This window comes from Micromys minutus, assembly GCF_963924665.1.
Source record: "Micromys minutus genome assembly, chromosome: 29".
NCBI classification, from domain to species: domain Eukaryota; kingdom Metazoa; phylum Chordata; class Mammalia; order Rodentia; family Muridae; genus Micromys; species Micromys minutus.
The window spans coordinates 23,832,818-23,858,593 of record NC_137964.1 but is presented as its reverse complement, the minus strand read 5'-3'; the positions used below and the strand labels follow the sequence as shown (position 1 = coordinate 23,858,593).

General features: G+C 51.1%; 1 protein-coding gene across 1 annotated transcript in view; it reads left to right on the top strand.

Moving 5' to 3' along the window:
• DNAH10 (dynein axonemal heavy chain 10) overlaps positions 1-25,767 on the top strand; it is a gene marked incomplete at both ends in the record, with an annotated part of 110,104 nt that extends 84,337 nt beyond the window's left edge. The window contains 27 exons of the mRNA XM_080941394.1: positions 1,451-1,654; positions 2,015-2,095; positions 4,108-4,305; positions 5,249-5,410; positions 6,423-6,597; positions 7,187-7,368; positions 8,348-8,484; positions 9,999-10,216; positions 10,359-10,580; positions 10,777-10,924; positions 12,041-12,320; positions 12,549-12,778; positions 13,589-13,862; positions 15,143-15,247; positions 15,630-15,784; positions 16,974-17,128; positions 18,127-18,310; positions 19,068-19,268; positions 19,491-19,700; positions 19,822-19,917; positions 20,482-20,653; positions 20,957-21,088; positions 21,237-21,448; positions 21,540-21,707; positions 23,363-23,543; positions 25,094-25,239; positions 25,621-25,767. Coding sequence (XP_080797520.1) covers positions 1,451-1,654; positions 2,015-2,095; positions 4,108-4,305; positions 5,249-5,410; positions 6,423-6,597; positions 7,187-7,368; positions 8,348-8,484; positions 9,999-10,216; positions 10,359-10,580; positions 10,777-10,924; positions 12,041-12,320; positions 12,549-12,778; positions 13,589-13,862; positions 15,143-15,247; positions 15,630-15,784; positions 16,974-17,128; positions 18,127-18,310; positions 19,068-19,268; positions 19,491-19,700; positions 19,822-19,917; positions 20,482-20,653; positions 20,957-21,088; positions 21,237-21,448; positions 21,540-21,707; positions 23,363-23,543; positions 25,094-25,239; positions 25,621-25,767 — 4,775 coding nt within the window. The remainder of the gene's footprint in view (positions 1-1,450; positions 1,655-2,014; positions 2,096-4,107; positions 4,306-5,248; positions 5,411-6,422; positions 6,598-7,186; positions 7,369-8,347; positions 8,485-9,998; positions 10,217-10,358; positions 10,581-10,776; positions 10,925-12,040; positions 12,321-12,548; positions 12,779-13,588; positions 13,863-15,142; positions 15,248-15,629; positions 15,785-16,973; positions 17,129-18,126; positions 18,311-19,067; positions 19,269-19,490; positions 19,701-19,821; positions 19,918-20,481; positions 20,654-20,956; positions 21,089-21,236; positions 21,449-21,539; positions 21,708-23,362; positions 23,544-25,093; positions 25,240-25,620) is intronic.
• Between the last annotated feature and the right edge of the window lie 9 nt (positions 25,768-25,776).

The window sequence follows — 25,776 nt, the reverse complement described above, 5'->3', positions numbered from 1 at the left end:
AACACAAACAAAAAAGTTGAGGGGCACAGAGACACAGGACCTGTGGGTGGTTTAAAGATGAGGCTACATTCTCAGTGCCTGGACTTAGTCTGTGTGCCTTCTGGCCACCCGTGAGGTCTGCTCAGAGTTGAGGGAAGAGGCAGGGTCTTTTGAGGATGAGCCACTTTGGCTACAATGTGACCTCTGCACGAGAGACCCCTTGATTCAGGCATCTCACCATCTAAAAGCAGGGATGCTTTTGGTCACCCAGTACCTGGCCTGACACAGTCTCTACTGGCCGGTTTTGTGTCAACTTGACTCAAGCTGGAGTTATCACAGAGAAAGGAGCCTCAGTTGAGGAAATGCCTCCATGAGATCCAGCTGTAAGGCATTTTCTCAACTAGTGATCAAGGGGGGAGGGCCCAGCCCATTGTGGGGGGTGCCATCCCTGGGCTCTATGAGAAAGCAGGCTGAGCAAGCAAGAAAGTAACATCCCTCCATGGCCTCTGCATCAGTTCCTGCTTCCTGACCTGCTTGGGTTCCAGTCCTGACTTCCTTCAGTGATGAACAGCAATGTGGAAGTGTAAGCTGAATAAACCTTTTCCTCCCCAACTTGCTTCTTGGTCATGATGTTTTGTGCAGGAATAAAAACCCTGACATGGACACAGTCCTTGTTGGAACTGAGGACTTGCTTGCTGTGGGACTGCCCTTGGGCCTTGTTGGATCTGATGTTGTATAACTGGCTAGTCCCACTGGATGTTTGACCACCTCGGTTCTATTTTCACTTCTGTTGCTGTGACAGAGCACAAAGTGGCTTAGGGAAGGGAAGGTTTATTTGGCTTACAGTTCCAGGTTAATGTTCTTTTGTTGTAGGGAAAGTCAGCAGTAGGAGCTTGAACAGTTGGTCATATCATATCCATAGTCAATAATGCCCCACGTGCTGCTTGCTTCCAGCTTTCTCTTGCTATGTAGGATTAAGAACCCTCTGTCTAGGGAATGGTGCTGCCCATGGTAGGCTGAGTCATCTTACATCACTTAACCTTATATAATCAGTTAACTGAGACGCTTCCCAGATAATTTAACGTTGTGGTAAGCTGATGTTTAAAACTAACTAGATCAGTCCTCTCAAGTTGTTAGAATGGCTAACTGTCTAATTAGACATTGTCCAGTGTTTACTGGGAGGCAAATCCCCCTGGTAAGAATCCTGCTGTGAGAGTCATATGTACATGGGTTTTGATGCCCAGTACATTTCTCAGGGTAAGCAAGGGATACCCACTACCCATCCTAAAAGCTCAGGGACGGCTCTGACCTTGGGTGAGTAAATGTGTGCAAGTATGGACCCCAGCCCTGTTCTTTCTCTGGCATCTTCTGCTCCACCCATCATGCCTTGCTCCATCACCTCCTTTTGCACCCAAGGAGTTGAGAACTCAGAGACCTGAAAGCCAGCTCCCCCTACGTCCTTCTTCTCCAGGAATGGTCCCTGCACTCTTCGCTGAAGAGGAAAAGGACAACATCCTCAGTCAAATTGGACAGGAGGCCTTGAAGTTCGGCATGGGTCCAGCCAAGGAGTCTGTGTGGCAATATTTTGTGAATAAAAGCGCTAACAGCCTACATATCGTCCTGGGCATGTCACCAGTGGGAGACACCTTGAGGAGCCGGTGTAGGAATTTTCCAGGTACCTTTGAGCCAAGCCTATAAATTCTTCACCATTGCAGCGTTGTGGCATGTTGTGTGCTGGGGGACCTGCCATCACACAGGGATGGTCGTACTAGGTTGAAAGTTAGTACACCTTCTTGGCCCCTCTCAGTTCTCAGTAGACACGGCCTGGTATCTTCCTGGCAGTAGGTATATGTTGGGGGGGAAGGGTTCCCCCTCTTCTCTCTCCCAGCATCACAGTGACAGGTTGCTGAGACACAATCACACTTGAGTGTGAACAGCAGACCTGCCACTCTGGAAGACTCTGAAGACCGTGTGCACGCATGCGCTGGAGGAGTTCCGGGTAGCAGGTTGATCCTCTGTTTCCTTTCTCTCCAAGGCCTGGTAAACAACACCGGGATTGACTGGTTCATGCCCTGGCCACCTCAGGCCTTGCACGCAGTTGCCAAGTCATTCTTAGGTAAGCCCCCAGTGTTACAGAGATTGCTTGCTTGGGAATAGCTTTGTATTGTTAATATAGGGTTTGCGGTTAGAAGTCCTCATGGCATAATGTGCCCCCCTGATTGTTCTGATGACTGAAGTCTTATTGGCCCATACTTCATGAACATTCTGCCTTTGGCCCCTGCTACATCATATCCTTGCCAGAGAGACAGGGCTATTACTACTGTTCAGCTCTTTGGAGAGAAAAATACCCCAAAGGTCACTACCATGGAGATGCCAACACAAGTCCTCTTTTTGCCTAGCTCGAAAGGATTTATGACCAGTGCCATTGGGTAGCTTTGTAAATAGTTTCAACCTTATCAATATGCACCCAATAAACTCGATAAACAAACGGCCCCTCTGCCCAAAGCCAAAGCCACCATTTCAGCTATAATGCTATTCTCCTGGGAAGGAAGCCAAGAGAACATTTTGTTGTGATGTCATGACTCAGAGTCTGGCAAACTGCTTCTGTGAAGGTGCACATGGTGACATCTGCTTCCAGATTCTGACAGCGTGCTTTGAGAGCTCTCTGGGACCACATGTAGATGAATTTGGCCATGTTTCAATAAAACTTTATTTACAAAAGACAAGCGGTGGGCCAGCCATGTTTGTCCTGTGGAGCCATGGCTGCCAGCCCTGCTGAGGCTGTGCATGCTAGCTCCCGAGGTGTGCAAGTCATGTCCAGATCTTCCCATGAAGCATGCAGTGCTTCAGCTGTATGCACAAAGCTGCCCGCAGCTCACTCACAATTCCTTCTCCTTAGAACACATTCCCTGAAGCTGAGGTTGCAATATTGGATGCCCGTGGACAGTGTTTTTTTTCCAGGCATGCTGTGTGTAGTCTGAGCCACAGACAGATGTGCAGAACCTGGACACCTCCTTCCCTCACGTTCTTCTTGAGCCTGTTGCATCCCAGGCCGTCAGCATGGCTCAAGTGGAGAGATTTGTCTCTGGGAGAGATCTCCAGTCATTCCAGTAGACTCCCAGGAAGAGCCCCCTTCCCCCAGAGTGTGCTGGACACTGGAATCTGTCACAGAATGGCTGAATCCACCTATCCAGATGCCACGGCTGGGGACTTTGTGCTGGGCTGGAGGGATCAGTCAAGGGTTGGTTGTGGGTCCCAGTCCTAAAGCTTGAGCTTCTCCCAGTGGCGCTTGAGCCCTGGGGAAAGGCAGAGAGCTCCCTGGCCCCAGGGCAGGAGGGTTGGCTTCTGTGTTAGACCACCAGGGACACGTCACAGGTTCTCGAAGTTGCCATAAGTAATAACTTGGCTCATTTCCTCTTTTTTTCAAATCAAGTTTTTGATGACATCACTTTTTGTTTAAGTAAACTATGTCTACTGTAAGCTTTTCCTTCCTGTCCATCTTAAAAATGTACTTGAAGCACTGATTACATTCATAATGTCAGGCAACCATTACCTCCATCTGTTTCCAGAACTTTCCATTATCCTCAACTGCAGCTCTGCACCCATCTAAACACTGACTCTTCCCTCCCCCAGGCCCTGGTTACCTTTAACCTGCTTCCTGTCTCTATGAACCTTCCCTGTGTCTATGTATCTCATGTAAGGGGACCCATGCACATTGCATCTTTGTGTCCAGCTTTTTTTGTAGAGCATTTCTGGAGGCTCACTTAGAATGTAGCCCCACATTTAGTTCTTTTTTGTGGCTGAATAGTACTCCACTGGGCATGCCACACTGTGACTGTTCACCTTAGACTCTGGTCTTTTCTCCTAAGCACTCTGAAGCTGTGAACATTGGAGTTCACAGATCTTTTGGAGGCTCTAGGTCTGGTTCTTTTGGGCACACTTATGGGAATGGAGTTCATGAGTATTTAGGACAATGTTTTCCTTCCTGTTCTCTTTGGTATGTTTTCTGCAGTGCTGGAGCCCAATACCAGAGCCTCATATGCTAGGCTGGTGCTTTGGCAGTGAGCTGCCCCCAGTCCTCCTTTTTCCTGGTTCCAGCCCCTACTTTCTCTGTTCCTTCCACTGCAGGAGATAATACCATGATTCCCAGTGAGAAACTTGAAAACCTCGTGGAGCACGTGGTCATGGTCCACCAGTCGGTGGGTGAATTCAGCAAGCAGTTCCAGCAGAAGCTGAGGCGCAGCAACTACGTGACTCCGAAGAACTACCTAGATTTCATTAACACTTACTCAAAGCTGCTAGACGAGAAAACCCAGTACAACATAGGTGGGCAGGGAGAGGTGGGGGGGCAGGGCAGGGGTGCAGAGGAAGGTGGCATTGTCTTTTTAGGTTTCCATTGCTGTGAACAGACACCATGACCAAAGCAAGTCTTATCATTTAATTGGGGCTAGCTTACAGGTTCAGAGGTTCAGTCCAGTATCGTCAAGGTGGGAACATGACAGCATCCAGGCAGGCCTGGTGCAGGAGGATCTGAGAGTTCTACATCTTCATCTGAAGGCTGCTAGCAGAATACTGTCTTCTAGGCATCTAGAATGAGGATCTTAAAGCCCACACCCACAGTGCCACACCTACTCCAACAGGGCCACATTTTCTAATAGTACCACTCCCTGGGCCAAGTATATACAAACCATGAGAGGCTTGGACAACTCAAGGCCTGGCATCTTTATATTTGGGACAAAATAAAGCAGATTTGGCTTTTGCACTTGGGGCAGGTCATCCCTGTGGGTGGGACACTGCGTGATTTTAGTTCCTTGTGGCCCTGTCCTTGCAGAGCTGGCTTCTTTGCCTGAGATGTCCCCTGGTCCTTAGTGTGCGCTCCTAGAAAAGTGCTATTTAGGAAGGGCTATCATGGTTGCTGGCTAAGAGATGTACTATTACCAGGGTGATGGTGGTGCAGGCCTTGAATACTAGCACTCAGGAGGCAGAGGCAGGCAGATCTCTAGTTTGAGGCCAGCCTGGTCTACAGAGAGAGTTCCAGGACAGCCAGGGCTACACAGAGAAACCCTGTCTGGAAAATCAAAACAAAAGGCACAGTGGTTGTTACGGGTCTGTTCATGCTAGCAACTGCCTTGGAACCAGGGAGCTAGAACAGGGCTATGGCATCTTGTAGATGATGTGAGTTCTCCTCTTGTTGGATGGGTCCCAGCAAGGCTAATACAAGGTCCTGCCCTGGAGCCTGGACCACTGACCATGCGTTGTCTGCCCCCAGCACAGTGCAAACGTCTGGAGGGCGGGCTGGACAAGCTGAAGGAGGCTACCATTCAGCTGGATGAGCTGAACCAGAAGTTGGCAGAGCAGAAGATTGTCCTGGCCGAGAAGTCTGCTGCCTGTGAGACCCTGCTGGAGGAAATCGCCACCAACACAGCCATAGGTGAGAAACTGGAGTGGGTAGCCCTGGGGCCAGTCTGTGCCCAAGAGGCTGGGACTCCCAAGATCCTACTGAGAGTCCAGCCGTGTGGGCAGTCATTAGCAGCAAGCCTTTAATGCCAGATCTGTCACAATCACAGGACACCCTCCCCAAACATCTCTGTGTTTAATTTTTGTTATTTTGAGTGTTTTTTGCCTACTCATAGGGAGCACTGTGATAATTTAATTCAGTGTGAGGCATGGCTTCTCATGAGGTCTACCCCCGAGCCAGTGTGACCTCATCTTCGCCAACAACATCTTTTCCAATAAGGTCTCACCTTGAAGCTACAGTGGCTTTGAGCCCGGGGGCCACTGTCTGCCCCCTTGCACTCCCTGTCATCTCTGAGCTCCAGCTGTAGGAGATGCCCGTGATTATAGGCAGCCAGCCCAGGGTACAAGCCAGTGACAAAGTGAAGTCAGGTTGTGACCAGTGTCACCAACAGATAGCATGGTGAGGGGAGTCACACAGAGGGGCAGTGCTCCCTAGATGGGGCATCTCTAGAGCTAGACCTGATTGAGCATGAAAAGGAAGGGTAGCTAGGGAAGTGGGGGTGGGGTGGGAGATGGAGGGAGAAAGGGCCAGTGAGGTGGCTCAGAGAGAAAGGGGCTTGCGGCCAATCCTTACGACCTGAGTTCGATCCTGGGACCCACATGATAGGAGAGAACAGATTCCGTGGCATGTAAGACAGAGGAAGAGGGAAAGACAGTGGGAAACAGAGCCACTTCAGTAATCTGAAGTCAGAAGGCCACCCTAGGGCCTTGGCCAGCAGTGTCCAGGCAGGTGTGGCAGACCTAGGATCATGTGGGTAGGACATAGCAAGAAATGCCATATAGGATCATCTCTGTGAATTTCTGAGGCTATTGAATTGACCAGAGCCCCCTGGCCACCTCCTCCCTCCCCAGTCCATGCCCGTGCCTGGCTTTGAGGTTCCCACACAGCAGTACCCCAGCATCTCACCAGCCCCTCCTCCTTGCAGCGGAGGAGAAGAAGAAGCTGGCGGAGGAGAAGGCCATAGAGATAGAGGAACAGAACAAGATCATTGCCGTGGAGAAGGCCGAGGCAGAGACAGCTCTGGCTGAGGTCATGCCCATCCTGGAGGCCGCTAAACTGGAACTGCAGAAGCTGGACAAGTCGGACGTGACGGAAATCAGGTACCAGCTCCCCACCTTTGCTCCCACCTGTGTCCCTGAAACCCTCTCGGGGCCCTGCCTCGTGTTCACCCCACCCCACCCCTTTACAGAGAGGGACACTGAGGCCAGGAAGTTCCAGCAAGGGAGTCTAGGCTTCAGAACGGGAGGACAGTGAGCCACCGTGTGGGTGCTGCGAACTGAGCTTGTGTCCCTTTGAAAGAGCAGACGCTGTTTCTAACCACTGAGACAACTGGTTAACCCCAACTCCAGAGAGTTTAAAAATAGGATCAAAGCAACCAGCTTGACAAGGGTCTGACTGCCAGGTCCGGAGCAGGAAGGCTTGCCCATATATCCTGCGGCATCTGTCTACATTTTATTGGCTACCATCATGTCTCTATTTCCTGCCGTCTTCCCGGAGCCTGATATGGGATGCTATCCAACAAGACGCTTCCTGGTCCATCTCCCTCCCCCTAGGGACTAGGCATCCTCTAGTCCCAGGCAGTGACCTCCAGGGAGCCCTTGTGCCTGCCTCTCCTCTTCTTTTTCACCCCAAGAATTCTGGCTAGGTCCTGGCCTCTCATACTCTGAACAAGGGCCTCTTGTCCCCCAGGTCATTCGCGAAGCCCCCGAAGCAAGTGCAGACAGTCTGTGAGTGCATTCTCATCATGAAAGGCTACAAGGAGCTTAACTGGAAAACCGCCAAGGGCATGATGTCCGACCCCAACTTCCTGCGGTCCCTGATGGAGATCGACTTTGACTCTATCACCCAGGGGCAAGTGAAAAACATCAAAGGTGAGCGAGTGGGGACTGGAGGGTCCAGGTGAGGGGTGGGGCTAGGGCGTCGGGCTAGGGCATCACCTTAGCTGTGTAGGTGGAGCAGGTCCATGGCTGTCTAGCTCTCCTTGGTGATGCGGGGACAGGGCAGTCGCCATTAGCCCATCTGCAGTCAGCTCAGCAGTGGGTCTGGCCTCTCCCTGGCAGAGAAACAAGAATCAGTGGGAACCTGGCCTTGCCGCTGCCCTCTGTGTGGCTCAGCATTTTCTCTCTGTGCCTCTTGCCAATGCCATCGTCCATAGGAACCTGGGGACCAGGCTGGGGAAGGGCGGTGCCAGCTGCAGTCAAGAGGATGTGTCTCTGGCCAGAGAATGCCCAAGTTCCCTGCCAGGAAGCCCTCACAGACCACAGTGTCAGAGCTGTGTGCAACCTTAACCCTGAGCAGGTTGGGGGCGGCTCAGCTGGGAGAGCGCCTGCCTAGAAGGCAAGAAACCTTAAGTTTAATCCCAAACTCTGGGCAAACTAATGTGGTGGTTACCACCTGCAATTCCAGCACTTTGGGGGTGGAGGCAGGAGGATCAGGAGTTCATGGGCACACATGCACGCATGCACGCGCGCACGCACACACACACACACACACACAGTCACGTAAGTGGAACACAGGCACTAATGATACAGTAAAATACCTAGACCTTGCTGGGTTGATGGCGTGAATGACCCACCATAGCTCTGAACTGCACTTGACTGCTTGTCTGAGCCCCCTGAACGCTCCTGTCCCCAGAGCTTGGATGGCGTCCAGTGGGACCTCTGGATCACATGAGGTCTCATGGAGTCTCAGGTGGCAGCACTTTGCCCTGCATACCCACCTTCAGCTCCACACTGCAGGCCCCTGAGGAGTAGCCGGTGACGCTCCCTCTGTCCACAGGCAGTGTGTCTTTAGTTTTATCCCCCCTCCCCAAGAGGGAGCTTGAGGTCACTGTATCCCCCCCACCCCCAGGCCTCCTGAAGACTCTTAACACCACAATTGAAGAGATGGAGGCTGTGAGCAAGGCGGGGCTGGGCATGCTGAAGTTTGTGGAGGCCGTCATGGGCTACTGTGATGTGTTTCGGGAGATCAAGCCCAAAAGAGAAAAGGTAAGCCTCGCTGCCCTGGGGTCAGAGTTCAAGTGTCCATAATGTTGCTGGAAAAAAAAAATGGTGGCAGGTTCTGACCTGAAACCACCTAAAGACTTAGAAGCCTGGGTACTGGTGTCTCTCACACGGCATATGGACAGACAGGGCTGAGGCCTCTGTGCACAGTGTTAAAGATGACCACAGTCACACCCCAAGCTGAGGTGGCGACTTAGTCTCGGCACTGTTGGCTGTAGGTCTGGCTTCTCCCTCTTGCCGGGGATAGGCTATGAATTGTGGAATATCTGTCAGCATCCTCATCTCTGTCTACTAGATGCCTATTGTCTCCACACAGAAGTATGTCCAGCAATTGTCACATGCCCCCTTTGTGGGCGGGGTCAGCCCCATAGTGAACAACTGGGCTGAAATCATTTTGGAGGTAACAGTTGGACCCTGTCATTTTCCCAGATTCCCATTAGAACCTGAGTTGTCTGGAAGACATTCTCTTGAATCTTTTGACTAAAAACCACTAAGCCGCCACTCTGACCTCAGGACACACAACCCGAGATGTCTGCTATCTTAGGGGCAGAGTTTTTTTGTTTTTTTTTTTTTCTAACACAAGGACAAGCTTTTACAGCTGAGAGTGCCTCAGAAGACAAGCCCCATGATGCACTGAGGAAAAAGCTCAGTGGCAAGGGTCCCTGCTGAGGGAACACGAGGACCTGGGCTCAGATCCCTAGCACCCATGTGAAAGGTTAGGTTAGCCATGTAATCCTGTAATACACACACACACACACATACACACACACACACACACACACACACATACACACACACACATATATACACACACATACACACACATAGACACACACATATATATATACACACACACATACATACACATACACACACACATATATATACACACACATACATACACACACACACATACATACACATACACACACACACACACACATACACACACACACACACATATATATACACACACATACACACACATAGACACACACATATATATATACACACACACATACATACACACACACACATACACACACATACACACACACACACACACACACACAGATATGTGTCTTGATGATGGCCCTATCATGTATGGTAACACAGTATGAATATCCTTGGGAATCACACAGAGAGAGAGAGAGAGAGAGAGAGAGAGATGTGTCTTGATGGCGGCCCACTGTGTATGGTAACTCAGTATGAATATCCTTGGGAATGAGACCCTTCACTGTCTGCCCACTGTCTTCATGTAGGTCAGCTTGGGGGTCAAATGACCTTTCACAGAGGTCACGTATCAGGTATCCTGCATATAAGATATTTACATTGTGATCCCTAACAGAAGCAAAGTTACAGTTACGAAGTAGCAACAAGAATCATTTTAAGGTTGGGGTGGTGTCACCAAAACAGGAACTGTCTGAGAGCCTTAGGAGGGCTGAGAACCCCGGATGTAGGTGGAGATGGCGGGCCATCGGCTCACTGCCTTCACACAGGTGGCCAGGCTGGAACGGAATTTCTTCCTAACCAAACGGGAGCTAGAGAAGATCCAGAACGAGTTGGCAGCAATCCAGAAGGAGCTGGAGGCTTTGGGGGCCAAGTATGAGGCTGCCATCCTAGAGAAGCAGAAGCTGCAGGAGGAGGCGGAGATCATGGAGAGGCGGCTGATCGCAGCCGACAAGCTCATCTCCGGGCTGGGCTCAGAAAACGTCAGGTGAGAGGTCCCACCCACCTAAAGAGGGGAGCCATACCTACACACATGGATCTTGTGCTCCAAGGCACTAAAGGACTTCGAAGCAGGCTCCCATTGGTCGTCCAGGAGGGAGCTGCTCACGTGGCCTCCCCGTCCTATGCAGGTGGCTGAACGACCTGGATGAGCTAATGCACCGGCGGGTGAAGCTGCTAGGTGACTGCTTGCTTTGCGCAGCCTTCCTGAGCTACGAGGGCGCCTTCACCTGGGAGTTCCGTGATGAGATGGTCAAGCAGGTGTGGAGGAATGACATCTTGGAGCGAGACATCCCCCTGAGCCAGCCTTTCCGACTGGAGAGCCTCCTCACAGATGACGTTGAGATCAGCAGGTACCGCACTTAGTCCAGAAGGATCTGCGTGGGCATCAGCTGGGGACGGGGGTGGAGGTGGGCTCCAGGCGTGGGAAGCCCAGCTATCCCTGAGCAAGGTCATACATTGTTCTAGAAGACTGACCCTGTGACCTGCAGCATGGGGGGTTCCCAGCCTGGTGGGGTAAGTTCATCTGCTTGTGGTTGTCCCTCGCAGGTGGGGTTCCCAAGGCCTTCCCCCTGATGAGCTCTCGGTTCAGAATGGCATCCTTACAACCCGGGCCAGTCGCTTCCCGCTCTGCATTGACCCCCAGCAGCAGGCCCTCAACTGGATCAAAAGAAAGGAGGAGAAGAACAACCTACGGGTGTGGCCCCTCTGCCTAGCGCCCTGCTCTATGCTCCCATCTGAGGACTGAGCAGCCCCTTCCTCTGCTTAGGGGCTCAGCACCTTTTTGACAAAGACCATACCTTCTGTCTTTATTCCTCTCTGCCCAGAACAGGGCTTGGTGGCCCGGGATGCTCCACTTGGTGGCCGGGATGTGTCTGGGTTGGGGAAGGAGCTGGTGGGGGAGGGAGGCTAAGGTGACAGTTTCATTTGGATATGACCCACTTAGCAAGTCTCTCACTCACTCAAAGCAGACACCTCTGTGGCATTTTAAGAGTATTTGCAGAATCCCATAACAGTTAACAGAGCCAGCTTGGAATACTTTTATCACTCCCACCCCAGCCAAGAACAATGATATTTCTCTTAGTGGTTGCTGCCCGGCCACTAGTGACTGCTAATATTGTTTCTGTCTCCATGGCTTTGCCAACTCTGGATATCTTCTATGGATAGGACCATTTAGTATTTAATCATCTGGGATTGACTTCTTTTATGGCTTCTTCTTGTAGGGGTTCAACGATGTTGTAGCAGATGTAGGGGCTTTGTCCCGGCCTCTTTGTCTTCTTTACAGCTATGTAATATTCCTTTGTATGGACATACCACATTTTGTTGCTCCACAATCCACTGAAGAACAGGGTTGTTTCTACTTTATGGTGCTACTGTGAACATCTGTATACACACTTCTTTTTCATTTATGTTTGTTGGGGTGGCGGGGAAGTCATGTATGTGCAGTCAGAGGAGAACTTTATGGAGCTGATTCTACCATGTGAGTTCTAGGGATCAAACTGAGGCTTGAATGGCCTTGACCCATTGAGTCACCTCACCAGCCCTATCTGTGTCTCCATTCGTGGTCCTTCAGGGCACACACCAAGAGTGAGATTGTTGGGACTCCAGCTTTTGCTGAGCTACCCAACTAGTGGTCTCTAGTTTGTCCCGTGCTTGCTTTTCTGGCTCTTGTTTCCCACTTGACTCTCCTACTTACCTCTGCAGAGCAATCTCTCTCTCTCTCTCTCTCCCTCCCTCCCTCCCTCCCTCTTTCCCTCTCTCACCGAGGCCTCATTAGGCCTGGCACATCCCAGCTCCTGCCTCTTGCCTGCAGGTTGCTTCCTTCAATGACCCTGACTTCCTCAAGCAGCTGGAGATGTCCATAAAGTATGGGACCCCCTTTCTATTCCACGACGTGGATGAGTACATCGACCCTGTAATTGACAACGTCCTGGAGAAGAACATCAAGACTTCCCAAGGCCGCCAGTTTATCATCCTGGGGGACAAAGAGGTTGACTATGACTCCAACTTCCGGCTGTACCTCAACACCAAGCTGGCCAACCCTCGCTACTCCCCATCAGTGTTTGGGAAGGCCATGGTCATCAACTATACCGGTAAGAAGGGACAGATCTGGCTGCAAACATCCAGGACCCCGCCTTGAAAGCGAGGCTTCATGGGCACCTTGTTTCCTGGCAGATCCAGTCTGTCCATGGAAGCTGTTTTTGCTGGTCGGTTCTTAATGTGTCGGGACTGGGGACTTTGGAAAGCCGTGAGCTGCTGGTGTCTGGGTATGTCTAGCCTGGACGCCAGGGTGAGCAACGGAGGCTTTTTTATCCTTTCAGTCACTCTAAAGGGCCTGGAGGACCAGCTGCTGAGTGTGCTGGTGGCCTATGAGAGGCGAGAGCTGGAGGAGCAGAGGGAGCACCTCATCCAAGAGACGAGCGAGAACAAGAACCTGCTCAAGGACCTGGAGGACTCACTCCTGCGGGAGCTGGCCACGTCCACAGGGAACATGCTGGACAATGTGGAGCTGGTGCAGACCCTGGAAGAGACCAAGTCCAAAGCCACAGAGGTGAGCATATCTGTGCAGACGGAGCCCTGTCACCTCCTACCCATCCCAGTCTAGCAGCTGGGAGAGCGGCATCAGACAGGAGCTTGGTATCATTTTTTTCTCACCTGACCCCCGCCCAACAAAAAGCCACCTTGGGGCTGGAGAGATGGCTCAGTGGTTAAGAGCACTGGCTGCTCTTCCAGAGGTCCTGGGTTCAATTCCCAGTAACCACATGGTGGTTCACAACCATCTGTAATTCCAGTTCCAGGGAATCCAATATCCTCTATGGCCCCCAAAGGGATCAGGCTTGCATGTGGTGTATAAATGTACATGTGTGCAGGGAAAATACTTATGTACATAAAAGAACTCTTAAAAAAGATAAAAAAGGAAGGACTACCTATATGGGGCTCTGCTGGTATTAGAGGGAAGGCGCTTCTGTGCAGCTGGGCAAACATCTGGAATTGAGTCACAGAAAAGCCCAGACATGCTTACTTTAAAAAGGGAAGTTAGCTCCAAAAGTGGAGATTTACAGATGTGGCTTCAGGTGAGGCTGGATCCAGGACCCAAAAATGTCATATAGGTCCCATTAGCTCTCCATCTCTGTTCTGGGGCTATGTTGGGTCGACTCTATGTTCTTCTAGTTTCTGCATGAAAGAGCATGGTCTGATGTCCCCTTGCAAGATCCCTGCAGGGTCTGTAACTTCAGGGAGCACAGCATGGTCCCTTTTTACCCCACAGTCCAGCCTCTACCACCCCAGGCTGTCTAGGCTGTCACTGCCCCGCTTCCTCCCCCCATCCCCCGTTTCCATGGTGACTGAAGTCCTTCTGCAGGTTTCGGAGAAGCTGAAGCTGGCAGAGAAGACAGCCCTGGACATTGACAGGCTGCGGGATGGCTACCGGCCGGCCGCCAGACGGGGCGCCATTCTGTTCTTCGTGCTGTCCGAGATGGCGCTTGTCAACTCCATGTACCAGTACTCCCTCATCGCCTTCCTGGAGGTCTTTGGGCTGTCACTGAAGAAGTCACTACCTGACTCTATCCTTTTGAAGCGGCTGAAAAATATCATGGACACCTTGACCTTCAACATCTACAACTATGGCTGCACCGGTGAGGCAGGGGAAAGCCTTGTGCTGGCCACTCACTTTAACCATGTCTTTAGTGAGATAAAATACCCCACTCCAGGCTTAGTAGAGTTTACAGAACCCCTAAATCTAGGACATCCCCGTTGGGCTGAGCCTGGTCCATCAGCAGTTTCTCCCTTCCCCCTCCCGGCAGCCTCTGCGGAGAGCTTCCTGATTACGGATCCACCTGTTATGGGCACTTCCTGTCAAGGGGGTCCTAGAACATGTGACTCTCATAGCTAGCCTCTTCATTTAATGCATCTGAACACTGAGGCTTGCGCTGTAGTGAGTATCGGGATTCAGCCGGTTCAGGACTGACTAGGTTGTGGTTCACACTCTGCTTCTCAGCTGGAGAACATTGGGGTGCTTTTTGGCAGCTTTTTGCCTGTTTGGCTAACATCTTTCAATATTTGCCACAGTGAGTGTGCTCTCTCTCCCTCTCTCTCTCTCTCTCTCTCTCTCTCTCTCTCTCTCTCTCTCTCTCTGTGTGTGTGTGTGTGTGTGTGTGTGCATCCTATACATATTGGTCCGAGCGCTGGAACTTTGAGCCTCATGCATGCTAGGTGAGCGTTCTTCCACTGAACTCCTTTTCAACCTAAACATTTGCTTTTGCTTTTTGCTATGGGATCCATATGTTCCCTGGAGTGGCATTTCTGGGCCACATGCTGGAGGCTCTGACTTCTGGAGGGACTACACAACTGGTTTCCAAAATGGCTGTACAATTTTTTTTACTCTCCAAGTGCACTCTTAGTTAAGAACCTTTTTTTTTTTTTTTTTTTTTTTTTTTTTTTAAATTCTGGACCATTCTGAATCCGAGGAATGTGATCACCATCTGGCCAGTACCCGCTGCTCTGGTTTTGTCTGCACTGTCAGCGCCCCCTTGGGTAGGATTTGCCTGCCAGTAACCATTGCAGCTGGAGCTGCTTATGTGGGTCACGTGCTTTTTGAAATACTGGCATGTCAGTCACTTCTGTGCTCTGGAAACTCCAATCTCTACCCCAGCAACTCACCTCTGGTGCTGTGTGGGGAGGGTGGCTCCTGCTCTGACTGCATACCCTCCCCTTATGAAGCATTTGGTTCCTCTTGATGTCACCCTGCTAAGTGCACACCTGTGTGCACCTGGACAGCCATGGCCATCAGATGAGCAAAGCCTCAAGGGCAGCCACCTAGCGACGAGGGCTTTCACTTTGTTTCCCTTGGACTCGAGCATGCAGTGTGCGAGGGCCTCGGTTCTGAAGCGTGGTCTCTGTCTCCGTCTCTCCGCAGGGCTGTTTGAGAAGCATAAACTACTCTTCTCCTTCAACATGACCATCAAGATAGAGCAGGCAGAGGGGAGGGTCCCCCAGGACGAGCTAGACTTCTTCCTAAAAGGTAACGGTCTTTGCTGGCTTTCACCCTCATCCTGTCCACGGACATCTAGGACCTGCGTGTTCTTTCATCATAAACGCTCGCTGCCAGTACCAAAATCCGTTTCAAGCTTGGATTCCAAGAACTGCAGGTTCTCAAACAACCCCTGCCTCAGAAACACTTCCTTGTTGACTTGGGGCACCTTTGCCAGGAGTTGTGTTGAGACTGGAGGCCTGGCTAAGCCACCCAGCCAGGGCTACTGGTGACACAAGCCCATGCCGCCTCACTCCTTGGCAGAGGGACCTCTTCCCAGAGCAAGAGCCATGGAGTGCTCAGTGGGCATGGTCTGTGTGCTGGGTGCGGGGAGCCCATGACTGGACTGGCACCCTCTTCTCCCTGTAACTAGGGAACATTTCTCTGGAGAAGAGCAAATGGAAGAAGCCATGTACCTGGCTGTCAGACCAGGGCTGGGAAGATATCATTCTCCTGTCGGAAAAGTTCTCGGACATCTTTGGGAATCTTCCCCTTGATATTGAGCAGCATCTCCCCGTCTGGCAGGAGGTAAGAGTGAGCACACCCCCCACACGGCAGCTCTCCACACTGAACACATAGCCTCCCCTTGCCAGGAAAATGCTCCCAGAAGCCACTCCATGGGGTCAGTGCCCTTGAGTCCCCGATACACTTTTTCTTCATCTAATCCTGCTAGCTGTGTGGGACGACCAGCCACCCCTTTGCCTGCCACATGTCAACTACCCATTCATCTATCTACCATCCCTAACCGCTCTGCTGCCCCGTCCATCTGTTCATTCATCTGTTGATCTGTCTGTCCATTCACCACCAATTTATCCTCCATCTACCATCCATCCATCAGACCACCCATCCATCCGTCTGTCTATCCACCCATTAATCTGTCTATTATCCATCCCTTCCTTCACCCATCATCTATATATCAGCCTGTCCATCCGTCTGTCCTCTAATTCATCTGTCCATCACCAATCCAACTATTTCTCTGTCCATCTGTCTCTCTATCACCCATCCATCCATCATCTATCCATCCACCCGTACAATTGTTCATCTGTCTACCTGTTTGTCCATCTCTCCATCACCCATTTACCTGTCCATCTATCTATCTAGTTATACAACTATCCATCCATACATCCATCCATATTTATGTCTATCCATTCATTTATACAACCACCTATCCATTCATTCATCTGTCTGTCCGTCTGTCTATCCATCTGTCCATCCATCTATCCATCCATTCATCTATCCATCCATTTATAAACCATTGATCCATCCATTTGTCCATCCATTCATCCATCCATCTATTCATCCATCTATCTATCCATCCATCCATCCATCCGTTCACCTATCTATCCATTTACACAACCATCCATTCATCTGTCCATCTATCCACACATCTGTCCATCCATCCGTTATTCATCTGTCATCTATTCATCCATTTATACAACTATTCATATAATTATTCATCTGTTCATCCATCTATCACCCTGTCCATCCATTCTTAGAATTACTTACTGGATGCCAGGTCCTCTGAAGTCCACAGTGGTTTGCTACTCAGCTTTTCTGGGTTTTTTTTTTTTTTTTTTTTTTTTCTGTCAACTCATGGTTTTTGGTGTCAGCAATGACACCTAGATCAAAAGTTCAGATCTTGGCACCTTCACATGCAAACGGTAGCTTGTGTCATTTCTGGGCTGATGCCACAGTCAGTACTCTTTGCTTCTCACAGTGGTACGACCAGGATTCTCTAGAACAATTCCCATTTCCCCTGGGCTATGATAACAACATCACGGCTTTCCAGAAACTGCTTATTTTACGGTGCTTCCGAGTAGACCGCGTGTACCGGGCAGTGACCGACTATGTGACCCTCACCATGGGAGAAAAGTGAGTGACCCTCCCCCAGACTCATAGGATCAGGGCTAGCCTGATCTAAGAGACCTGGTCTAACCTCCTGCGTGAAGATGCAACACCCCAAACAAACACTGGCCACACTCCAGCAGAAAGGGAAACTTAAAAGTTTTCTAATATTTTAAATTATTAATTTGTGCATGTGTGAGAGTACAGATACATGTGTGTAGGCACATGTTATATATATGTACGATGTATGCTTTTAGGCCAGAGCTCAACCTTGGGTGTCATTTCTCATGAGCCATCCACTTAGTTTTTTAGGACCAAGGATTAGCCCAGGCTGTCTCTATCTTCTCAGCACTGAGATTCCACGTGTGCATACCCAGCTCTTTATGTGGGTGGTGCTGGGGCTTAAACTCCGGTCCTCATGTGCACGAGGCAAACACTTTTGAGCTACCTGTGGCTATTTACAGCCACACAGGTCTGGGTCATCCTTCTCTTCCTCCATTTGATTTCTCCTCCTACCCCCCCAATCTCTCTTGCTTCTCAAAAACTCTGACCCTGCCTTTCTTTTTCACTGCCCAATCACAGGCTTTGCCTTATCTTGTGCTTACCCTCACCTGCATATAGACATCCACCCACACTAAATTATAGTTTAGCTTATTCAAAGTACTAAAGAAAGGAGGGGGCAGTGTGAGACATGCCCACAGAGCTGTTGACATGTGATTTCTGGGTAAGTGCCCGAAACCTGGGCACATGGAGGGTAGGTTAAAGCACCCAGCTCAATACCAAGCAGCTGAAACCAGTATTATGTGGGGAATCGCACATTGTTAGAGCCAGAGAGGTCCCTGCCACAGAGGAGGGCATTACCAGATCTCTGTGTGTAACAGAATTCTCAAAAAGCCAGGACAAACGTCTGAAGAGCTTACATGAGAGCCAAAGTCAGAAGGTTCTGGATTCTGAGGGGTAGGGTGAGGGTAGGGGAGTAGCTTGGAGATGCCCTGCAGATGGTCTCACGTTCTCCCTTTTGCCAGGTATGTGCAGCCCCCGATGATCAGTTTCGAGGCCATTTTCGAGCAGAGCACTCCCAATTCACCCATTGTGTTCATCCTGAGTCCTGGCTCTGACCCTGCCAGTGACCTCATGAAGCTGGCTGAGCGGAGTGGCTTTGGGGGTACTCGCCTCAAGTTTCTCGCGATGGGTCAAGGCCAGGAAAAGGTAGCTGTGTCCAGGAGAGTTACCTGGGTGGGGCAAAAGTTTGGCTCAAACAGTGTAACATTGAGGACAGCTTGACTGTGGTCTCCCTGCCCCCTGTGACCACTGAACTCTGTCACCATGGTCCCATGTGGGTCAGTGGTCATAGGCTCCTGGTGTGTGGCTCAGGAACCCATTAGTGAGTTCAAACACGGGAATTTTAGGGTGGCCCCTCGGAGGCCCTCTGTCCCATCCCGTGCCATCCGCCAACTCATTGTGACAGGGCATGGCACTCAGGAAAACAGAGAGTCAGAGGGAGCTGACTGACAGTCCTGAGTTTGTTGTGAAGCGTCTGTGAAGCTCTGGCAAATGCTTCCACCAGAGCACGGACAGGACAGCAATACAGCGATACTGGGTGGACAGAGCACCACAGGCAGAGAGCTCTCTCTTTCCAACCTCAGAACGGGAGGAAGCCATTTCCTCATGCGCCTGAATTCTCTGGGCCAGTTCTGAGTCCTGGAGGGATGGGCAAGACTCTCCCAGGCAGGCCTGCTCAGGTCTGAGGAAGTTAAAGATCTCGGGGCATAGAGGCTGGGGAGGCAGGAGGCTCGCTGTCTTAAGCCATGACTGGCCCTGAGGTCACGGGCGGTAAGGTTGTCTCAGGATGGCTTCCCCCTTAACTCTGGTCACCATAGTTCTGGCTACCTTGAGGCATGGAGTTGGCCCGGCTCAGGAACACTAGTCTGCCCTGCCCCCATGCCACGCCACCCCCCTCCCGCAGGTGGCACTGCAGCTGCTGGAGACCGCGGTGGCTCGTGGGCAGTGGCTGATGTTACAAAACTGCCACCTCCTGGTCAAGTGGCTGAAGGACCTGGAGAAGTCCCTGGAGAGGATCACCAAGCCGCACCCTGACTTCCGCCTGTGGCTCACCACGGACCCCACCAAGGGCTTCCCCATTGGAATCCTGCAGAAGTCCTTGAAGGTCTGGCATTGACCCAGATATGCTCTAGCCCTGCTCCTGGTCACTGCTGCAGAGAGCCCTAGGGTGAAGGGGATGCCCTATGTGCCCACCCTATTCTCCTTAAATGGCTTTGGGACTTGGGTATGTTTGTTGTCTAGGTCTCCCGTCCAGCTAGAGACATGTTGTGGGAGCAGGAGGCAGCGGAGGGTGCCCACAGCAAGTCTGTCTCCTGCCCTCCTGCAGGTGGTCACAGAGCCACCTAATGGGCTCAAACTGAACATGAGGGCAACCTATTTCAAGATCTCCCACGAGATGCTGGAGCAGTGTCCGCATACCGCCTTCAAGCCCCTGGTCTACGTGCTGGCCTTCTTCCACGCTGTGGTGCAGGAGAGGAGGAAGTTCGGCAAGATTGGCTGGAATGTGTACTATGATTTCAATGAGTCTGACTTCCAGGTGAGCATGACGACTTGTCCGGCCGGTGCACCCCAAGCTTCTGTACCTGCCTTCTAAGGCCGCCACCAACAAGCTTCCGGCTGTGAATGGCTGTTAACCACAGCTGTCCCTCCTCTTTAAGGTCTGCATGGAAATCCTAAACACATACCTAACGAAAGCCTTCCAGCAGCATGACCCTCGCATCCCATGGGGCAGCCTCAAGTACCTTATTGGAGAGGTAATGGTACCTGGGTGCCTCGTGAGGGCTGGGACTGAGACACCCCTCCTCTGAGATTTTGGGACAGTCCTCGGTCCTGTCCCTCCCACTCTTGACCACCCTAAGACCCCTAAATAATACATTTGCCTCCTCGCTGTTGTTCTGAGACCAACTCTATTCCCAGGGAGATTCCCTGTGTAAATCTAGGTCCACAGGACCCCTGCCAGTCTTCTCTGGGCAGTCCCCCGCTTGCCGATGCACTGAGCACACCTAGGGAGCCTACAGTCTTCTTGGGGCATGGGTACTGTGACTCCTGAAGAACTCCTGGGAGGCTTCTAGATTTGGGGATAAGGATTAAGGACTGACAGCCGGCGTCTGGGGTCTTGTCTGTGTTTGATCCACTCGGTGCCGCTTTGTGCTTTGGTTCCGTTCTCAGGGAGTCTCGGACCACAGCCTGATTCTATAGATAAACCTACTTCTTGTCTCCCTGGCCCAGAAGGTTGGAGATGGGCAGTGGTGGGGACCGGAGCTGTAAGTTCATGTAAGGCTGTGGGTCCAGCTGCCTCTCACCCACTCTGACCTCAGGTCATGTACGGAGGCCGAGCCATCGACAGCTTCGACCGGCGCATCCTCACCACGTACATGGATGAGTACCTGGGAGACTTCATTTTCGATACATTTCAGCCGTTCCACTTCTTCCAGAACAAGGACGTGGACTATAAAATCCCCGTGGGTGACGTGAAGGATAAATTCGTTGGTGAGCTGTCGCAGGGTGAAGGAAGGTCTTTTAAAAGATTACAAATTTTATCTGCTTTGGCTCTTAGTCACCCTCTCATGACGATGGCACTCATGGGCTGGGCAAGTGAGGCTCCTTAGCTGGAACCTCACCTGGAGGGGCAGGTGACCCTGGGAAGCTCACTGACACAGTATAATAGGGACAGGCAAGGTGGGATAGGACCTTTATTTCAAAACACATAGAATTACTTTTGTTTCTGGGGACTGGGTAGAGGACTGGTAGGTAGAGGAACACATGCAACCTGCTCTTTCTCTGCGATTCTAGAAGCCATTGAGGCCCTCCCTCTTGCCAACACGCCGGAAGTGTTCGGTCTCCATTCCAATGCCGAGATCGGCTATTACACACAGGCAGCTCGAGACATGTGGGGTCATCTGCTGGAGCTGCAGCCGCAGACAGGTACAGCTGTGAGGGAGCTCGTCGGTTTGCTTGGGGGCAGAGGATGCTACTGGTAAATGTAGGTGGCTTTTTCCAAGAATGAAGGGGCTCCAAAGTCCTATCTTCTAGGCAGGCAGCCTCAAAGTCCCTTAAAATGTCATCCTCCCAGGGGAGTCTAGCAGCGGCGTCAGCCGTGATGACTACATTGGCCAGGTGGCCAAGGACATTGAGAACAAGATGCCCAAGATCTTTGACCTGGACCAGGTTCGGAAGCACCTGGGCCTGAACATCTCACCCACCTCCGTGGTGCTGCTGCAGGAGCTGGGGCGCTTCAACAAGCTTGTCATTCGCATGACCAGGTCTCTGGCTGAGCTCCAGCGGGTGAGCATGAGCCCGTGGGCTTGGCACTACCTCACGGAGAGGGGAACTCCCGGCCCTCCACGGTCCTGAGGATTCTCTATCCTGCTAACAGGCCTTGGCTGGGGAAGTTGGAATGAGCAATGAGTTAGACGACGTAGCCAGGTCTCTCTTCCTCGGGCACATCCCTCACATCTGGAGGAAGCTTGCCCCCGACACCCTAAAGACCCTTGGAAACTGGATGGTCTACTTCCTGCGGCGGTTCAGCCAGTACACACTGTGGGTGAGTGCCGGGCCGCTGTGTATTTGTCTCTGGCCACCTCCCTGCACCGGTCTTCTCAGTGTGGACCCCTGTGAATGTATTTTGGGTGTGCTGGGGATAGCCCTTCAGTTGCCACGGGGTCAGTCTATGCTGGTATGCCTTTGGGACTCCGCTCCTGTGATGATTGCTTCCGAGTATGTCTCGGCATTTGTTCTAGCTCATTCTTTTTAGGGTCTTTATCCTTCCTCCCATGGGCGGACATTCAAGTGGTGACTGTGTACCTGTGAGCCACAAAGCACCACGGTCACTGTCCGTGAGTGCGGTCCATGTGTCTGCCTAGGGCACACGTGCATTTGATTTACTTATTGACTGTGAGATAGCCTCTAACTCTGTATCCCAGGCTGGTCTTGAACTGTTAACAGTCCTGCTGCCTCAGCCTCCCGAGTGCTGGGATTGCAGGTGTGAGCTGGTCTTGTCTGTGAGTATTCTGTGAAAGTCAAAGCCGTAATGCTTGGGGACCGTGCTTGTTCTGTTCTTCCGGTCTTTGTGGTCTTTGAGTTTGGGGCCTTTGCTGGCTAATGGAACATGTAATTGTTTTTGCCCTGCAATTTTGTAAACAAAGGTGAAGTGGAGAGTGTTTCATATGCTTAAAGACATTTGGTGAACCATCCCTCATGTCTGTTTCCTCTTGGTGGAAGGCTTCATCTTTTTACATTGATTTAAAAGAAAATGTATGGTGTGTGCGTGTGGTTCATATATGGAGGTGAGAGGACAACTTTTGGAAATCAGCCCTTGCCTTCAGCCTTATTTGAGACAGGGTCCCCTGTTGACTGATGCACACTGCAGACGACCTGGCCCATGATGATCTGGCCATCCTCTTGTCTGTTTCCCATCTCACTGTAGGGGCACTGGATTTACAGTGCACCTAGCATTACAGTTTCTTGTGATCCAAACCCAGGTCGTTGGGCTTGTGTGAGGCTTTAGCCATTGAACCATCTCCCCAGCCCTTTTCATTGGTTATTTAAGAGCTCTCTATAAGAGAAAGTGACCCTTGGTGATGTACTCTTCCCTACTGGAGCCATTTACTTGGATGATGATGATGCTGTGTGTGTGTGTGTTTCAATAGAAGGGCTTTAAGTCTGTGTGCAGTCAAGTCAAGGTGGCTTCTGGTCTTTGTAATTCTCTGCTTGAGAAAAACAATGGGAGGTTTGATCTGGTACTTTTATGGGTGTGGGCATATCTGAATGCATGCGGGTGTGTGCACGTGTACAGAGGCCATTTGTGAATCCTGAGTGTCATTCCTCATGAGCCATGACTGTTGAGAGTGAGTTTCTCATTAGGACCTGGAGCTCACTGATTTTGCTGGTTAGTCAGGGCACATCAAAGATCTGTCTCTACTGCCTCAGCACTGGGGTTACAAGGATCTGCCACCACACCTGATATTTTCAGTGTGGGTCCTAAGGAGCAAATTCAGGTCCCCACATTTGTGTGGCAAATACTTTAATGACCTTGGTATCTCCCTAAATTGTTGGTCCACCTGGAGTTTGGTGGTCAGCTGTTTCTCCAGGGGAAATCGAACTGACCCAATACCAGTTGTCACCATGCAAAATCAGGTATTTTGTGGGCTTTGAGTCTGGTGTCACAGCCCAAGCTCCCACACCTTGTCTACTTTCCAGGTCACGGAGAGTGAGCCCAGTGTGATGTGGCTCTCAGGACTGCACATCCCAGAGTCCTACCTCACAGCCCTAGTACAGGCCACATGCCGGAGGAATGGCTGGCCACTGGACCGATCCACCCTTTTTACACAAGTGACCAAGTTCCAGGATGCCGATGAAGTAAATGAACGTGCGGGGCAAGGTACAGTATATGGCGTGTATCTTGCTCTCCTTTTGGGGCTTCCCTCCCAGAATCATTCCCAAATCAAGGTGCCATGCAGATTAGGCCTTGCTTATTGTGGTTGTTGCCGACAGTGTTTTCTGTGGCATCTCAGAGAACAGAGTTTCTCTCTGGAGACTAGCAGTCATGGTTGGGTGGATGGTGGGGAGGCCTATGTTCACCCAGCTACTTTGTGGCAAATGGGTTTCTGGGTCAAGTGAGTTTTCAGGGAGATCTCTGAGTGGCTTCTCTGTAATTCCCGAGGGAGTGTGGGAGTCAGAGAGCACATAGGGTAGCTGGCCTGGAGCCTGTCAAGCAGTTAACCTTTTGACATTGTGACAGGACACTCTCAATTACAAAGTTCCCATTTGAGAACTGCACAATCTGTTTAAAAAATCTAAGCACATCCTCTCCCACTGAGGCCCAACCAGGCAGTCCAGTTAGGGAAAAGAGATGCAACAGTACGCAAAAGTCAGAGACAGCTTCAAAGAGCAAACTGCACATCTGCTACCAATGTGTAGTGGGCATAGGTCCAGCCCCTGAATACTCTTGGATTTACTTTATGTATATGAGTACACTGTAGCTGTCTTCAGACACACCAGAAGAGGGCATCAGATCCCATTACAGATGGTTGTGAGCCATCACGTGGTTGCTGGGAACTGAACTCAGGACCCATGGAAGAGCAGCCAGTGCTCTTAACTCTCCAGCTCCTACCCGCTTTGGTTGGTGGTTCAGTCTCTGTGAACTCCCATGGGCCCGGGTTTAGTTGACCCCTCTGGCTCTCCCAAGGAGATTGGGTAATGGAGAGATTTTTAAAGGTAGTACTGGGAGGAGGGGGGGACTGTGATCAGAATGTAAAATGAATAATTGGAAGAAGATAATGAAAAACAAACACTCATACTGTTTTAAGAAGGTCTGCTTGAGGTTTTGTGTAAGACTGCTCATGGGACATGGCTGTTAGAACTTGACTTCAGCCCCTCCAGCAGCACTTTGACTACGCATGTTCTAGCAGAAAACTCAGTTTCCCTGGCTAGAGAGCCCACAGGAGAGCCAAGAACAGAAGCTCCTTTATGGGTGTTTAAGGAGAATGTTAATGGGCAAGTCTCAAGGATCCTCAGATGGGTTCTACTGGAGAGCATCCAGCTGCCATTCTGGTTGGGAGCAGGTGGATAGTTTTGCCTTTGGAGAGAGCACTCAATCCTAACCACTAGACCACTGGGAGGTGCTGATGCTCTTGGCTTAGGGATTTCTGCATGCCAAGAGCTCAACTCCTCTTGGACTTGTCTTTGGCTCAGGGGATGTGTTTTTTTGTTCTGAGCTGTGTGCTCTGAAGCCAGAGTCCAGGGCAAGAGATGCCCATGTGGACCCACTTCCCTAGAGCCTTTTGTCTTGTCTTCTTTCCTTGGAAGTTTGGCAGGGTTGAGTTCTGGGATGGGAGGGCCCCCTCAGTGGTCTTTGCACTTGTCCTTTGTGCACACCCAAGAATAGCAGCCACGCAGCAGGACACAGTTGCATTCTCTTGTCACACCTAGGATGCTTTGTCTCTGGGCTCTACCTGGAAGGTGCTGACTGGGACATAGAGAGAGGGTGTCTTATCAAGAGCAAGCCCAAGGTGCTGGTTGTGGACTTGCCCATCCTGAAGATCATCCCCATTGAAGGTCATCGCCTGAAGCTACAGGTGACAGTTTTCTTCCTGATCCCATGGTGCCTTCCCTCCTCTCAGGGAAAGCTGGGGGAACTATTGGAGGCATGGTTAACCGATGGAGCAAGTTCAGGGGAAAACTCTGGTATACACCCATCATCCACAGGGGTTAAGTCCAAGCTCAACCTGTGGGAGAGACACAGGGAAATTAGATTTTGGGCACACTAATTGAGTTAGAAGGTGCCTTCTACTTTACCTGGCCAGGGGCCATCTTTGATGTGCTGTCAGTGGGCTTGCCCAGCCACCCAAGGCACTGGCATGCAAGGGCAAAGCTACTGCACATAGAGTGCTCCGATAAACCCAATCTAGTCATGAGCCTCCAATCCCGGGGATCTGTCAACAGCCTCTCCTTTGCAGAACACCTTCCGGACCCCTGTCTACACCACCTCCATGAGGAGAAATGCCATGGGAGTTGGCTTAGTGTTCGAAGCCGACCTCTTCACTGCAAAACACATCTCACACTGGGTGCTACAAGGAGTGTGCCTCACCCTCAACTCAGATTAACCCCAGCAC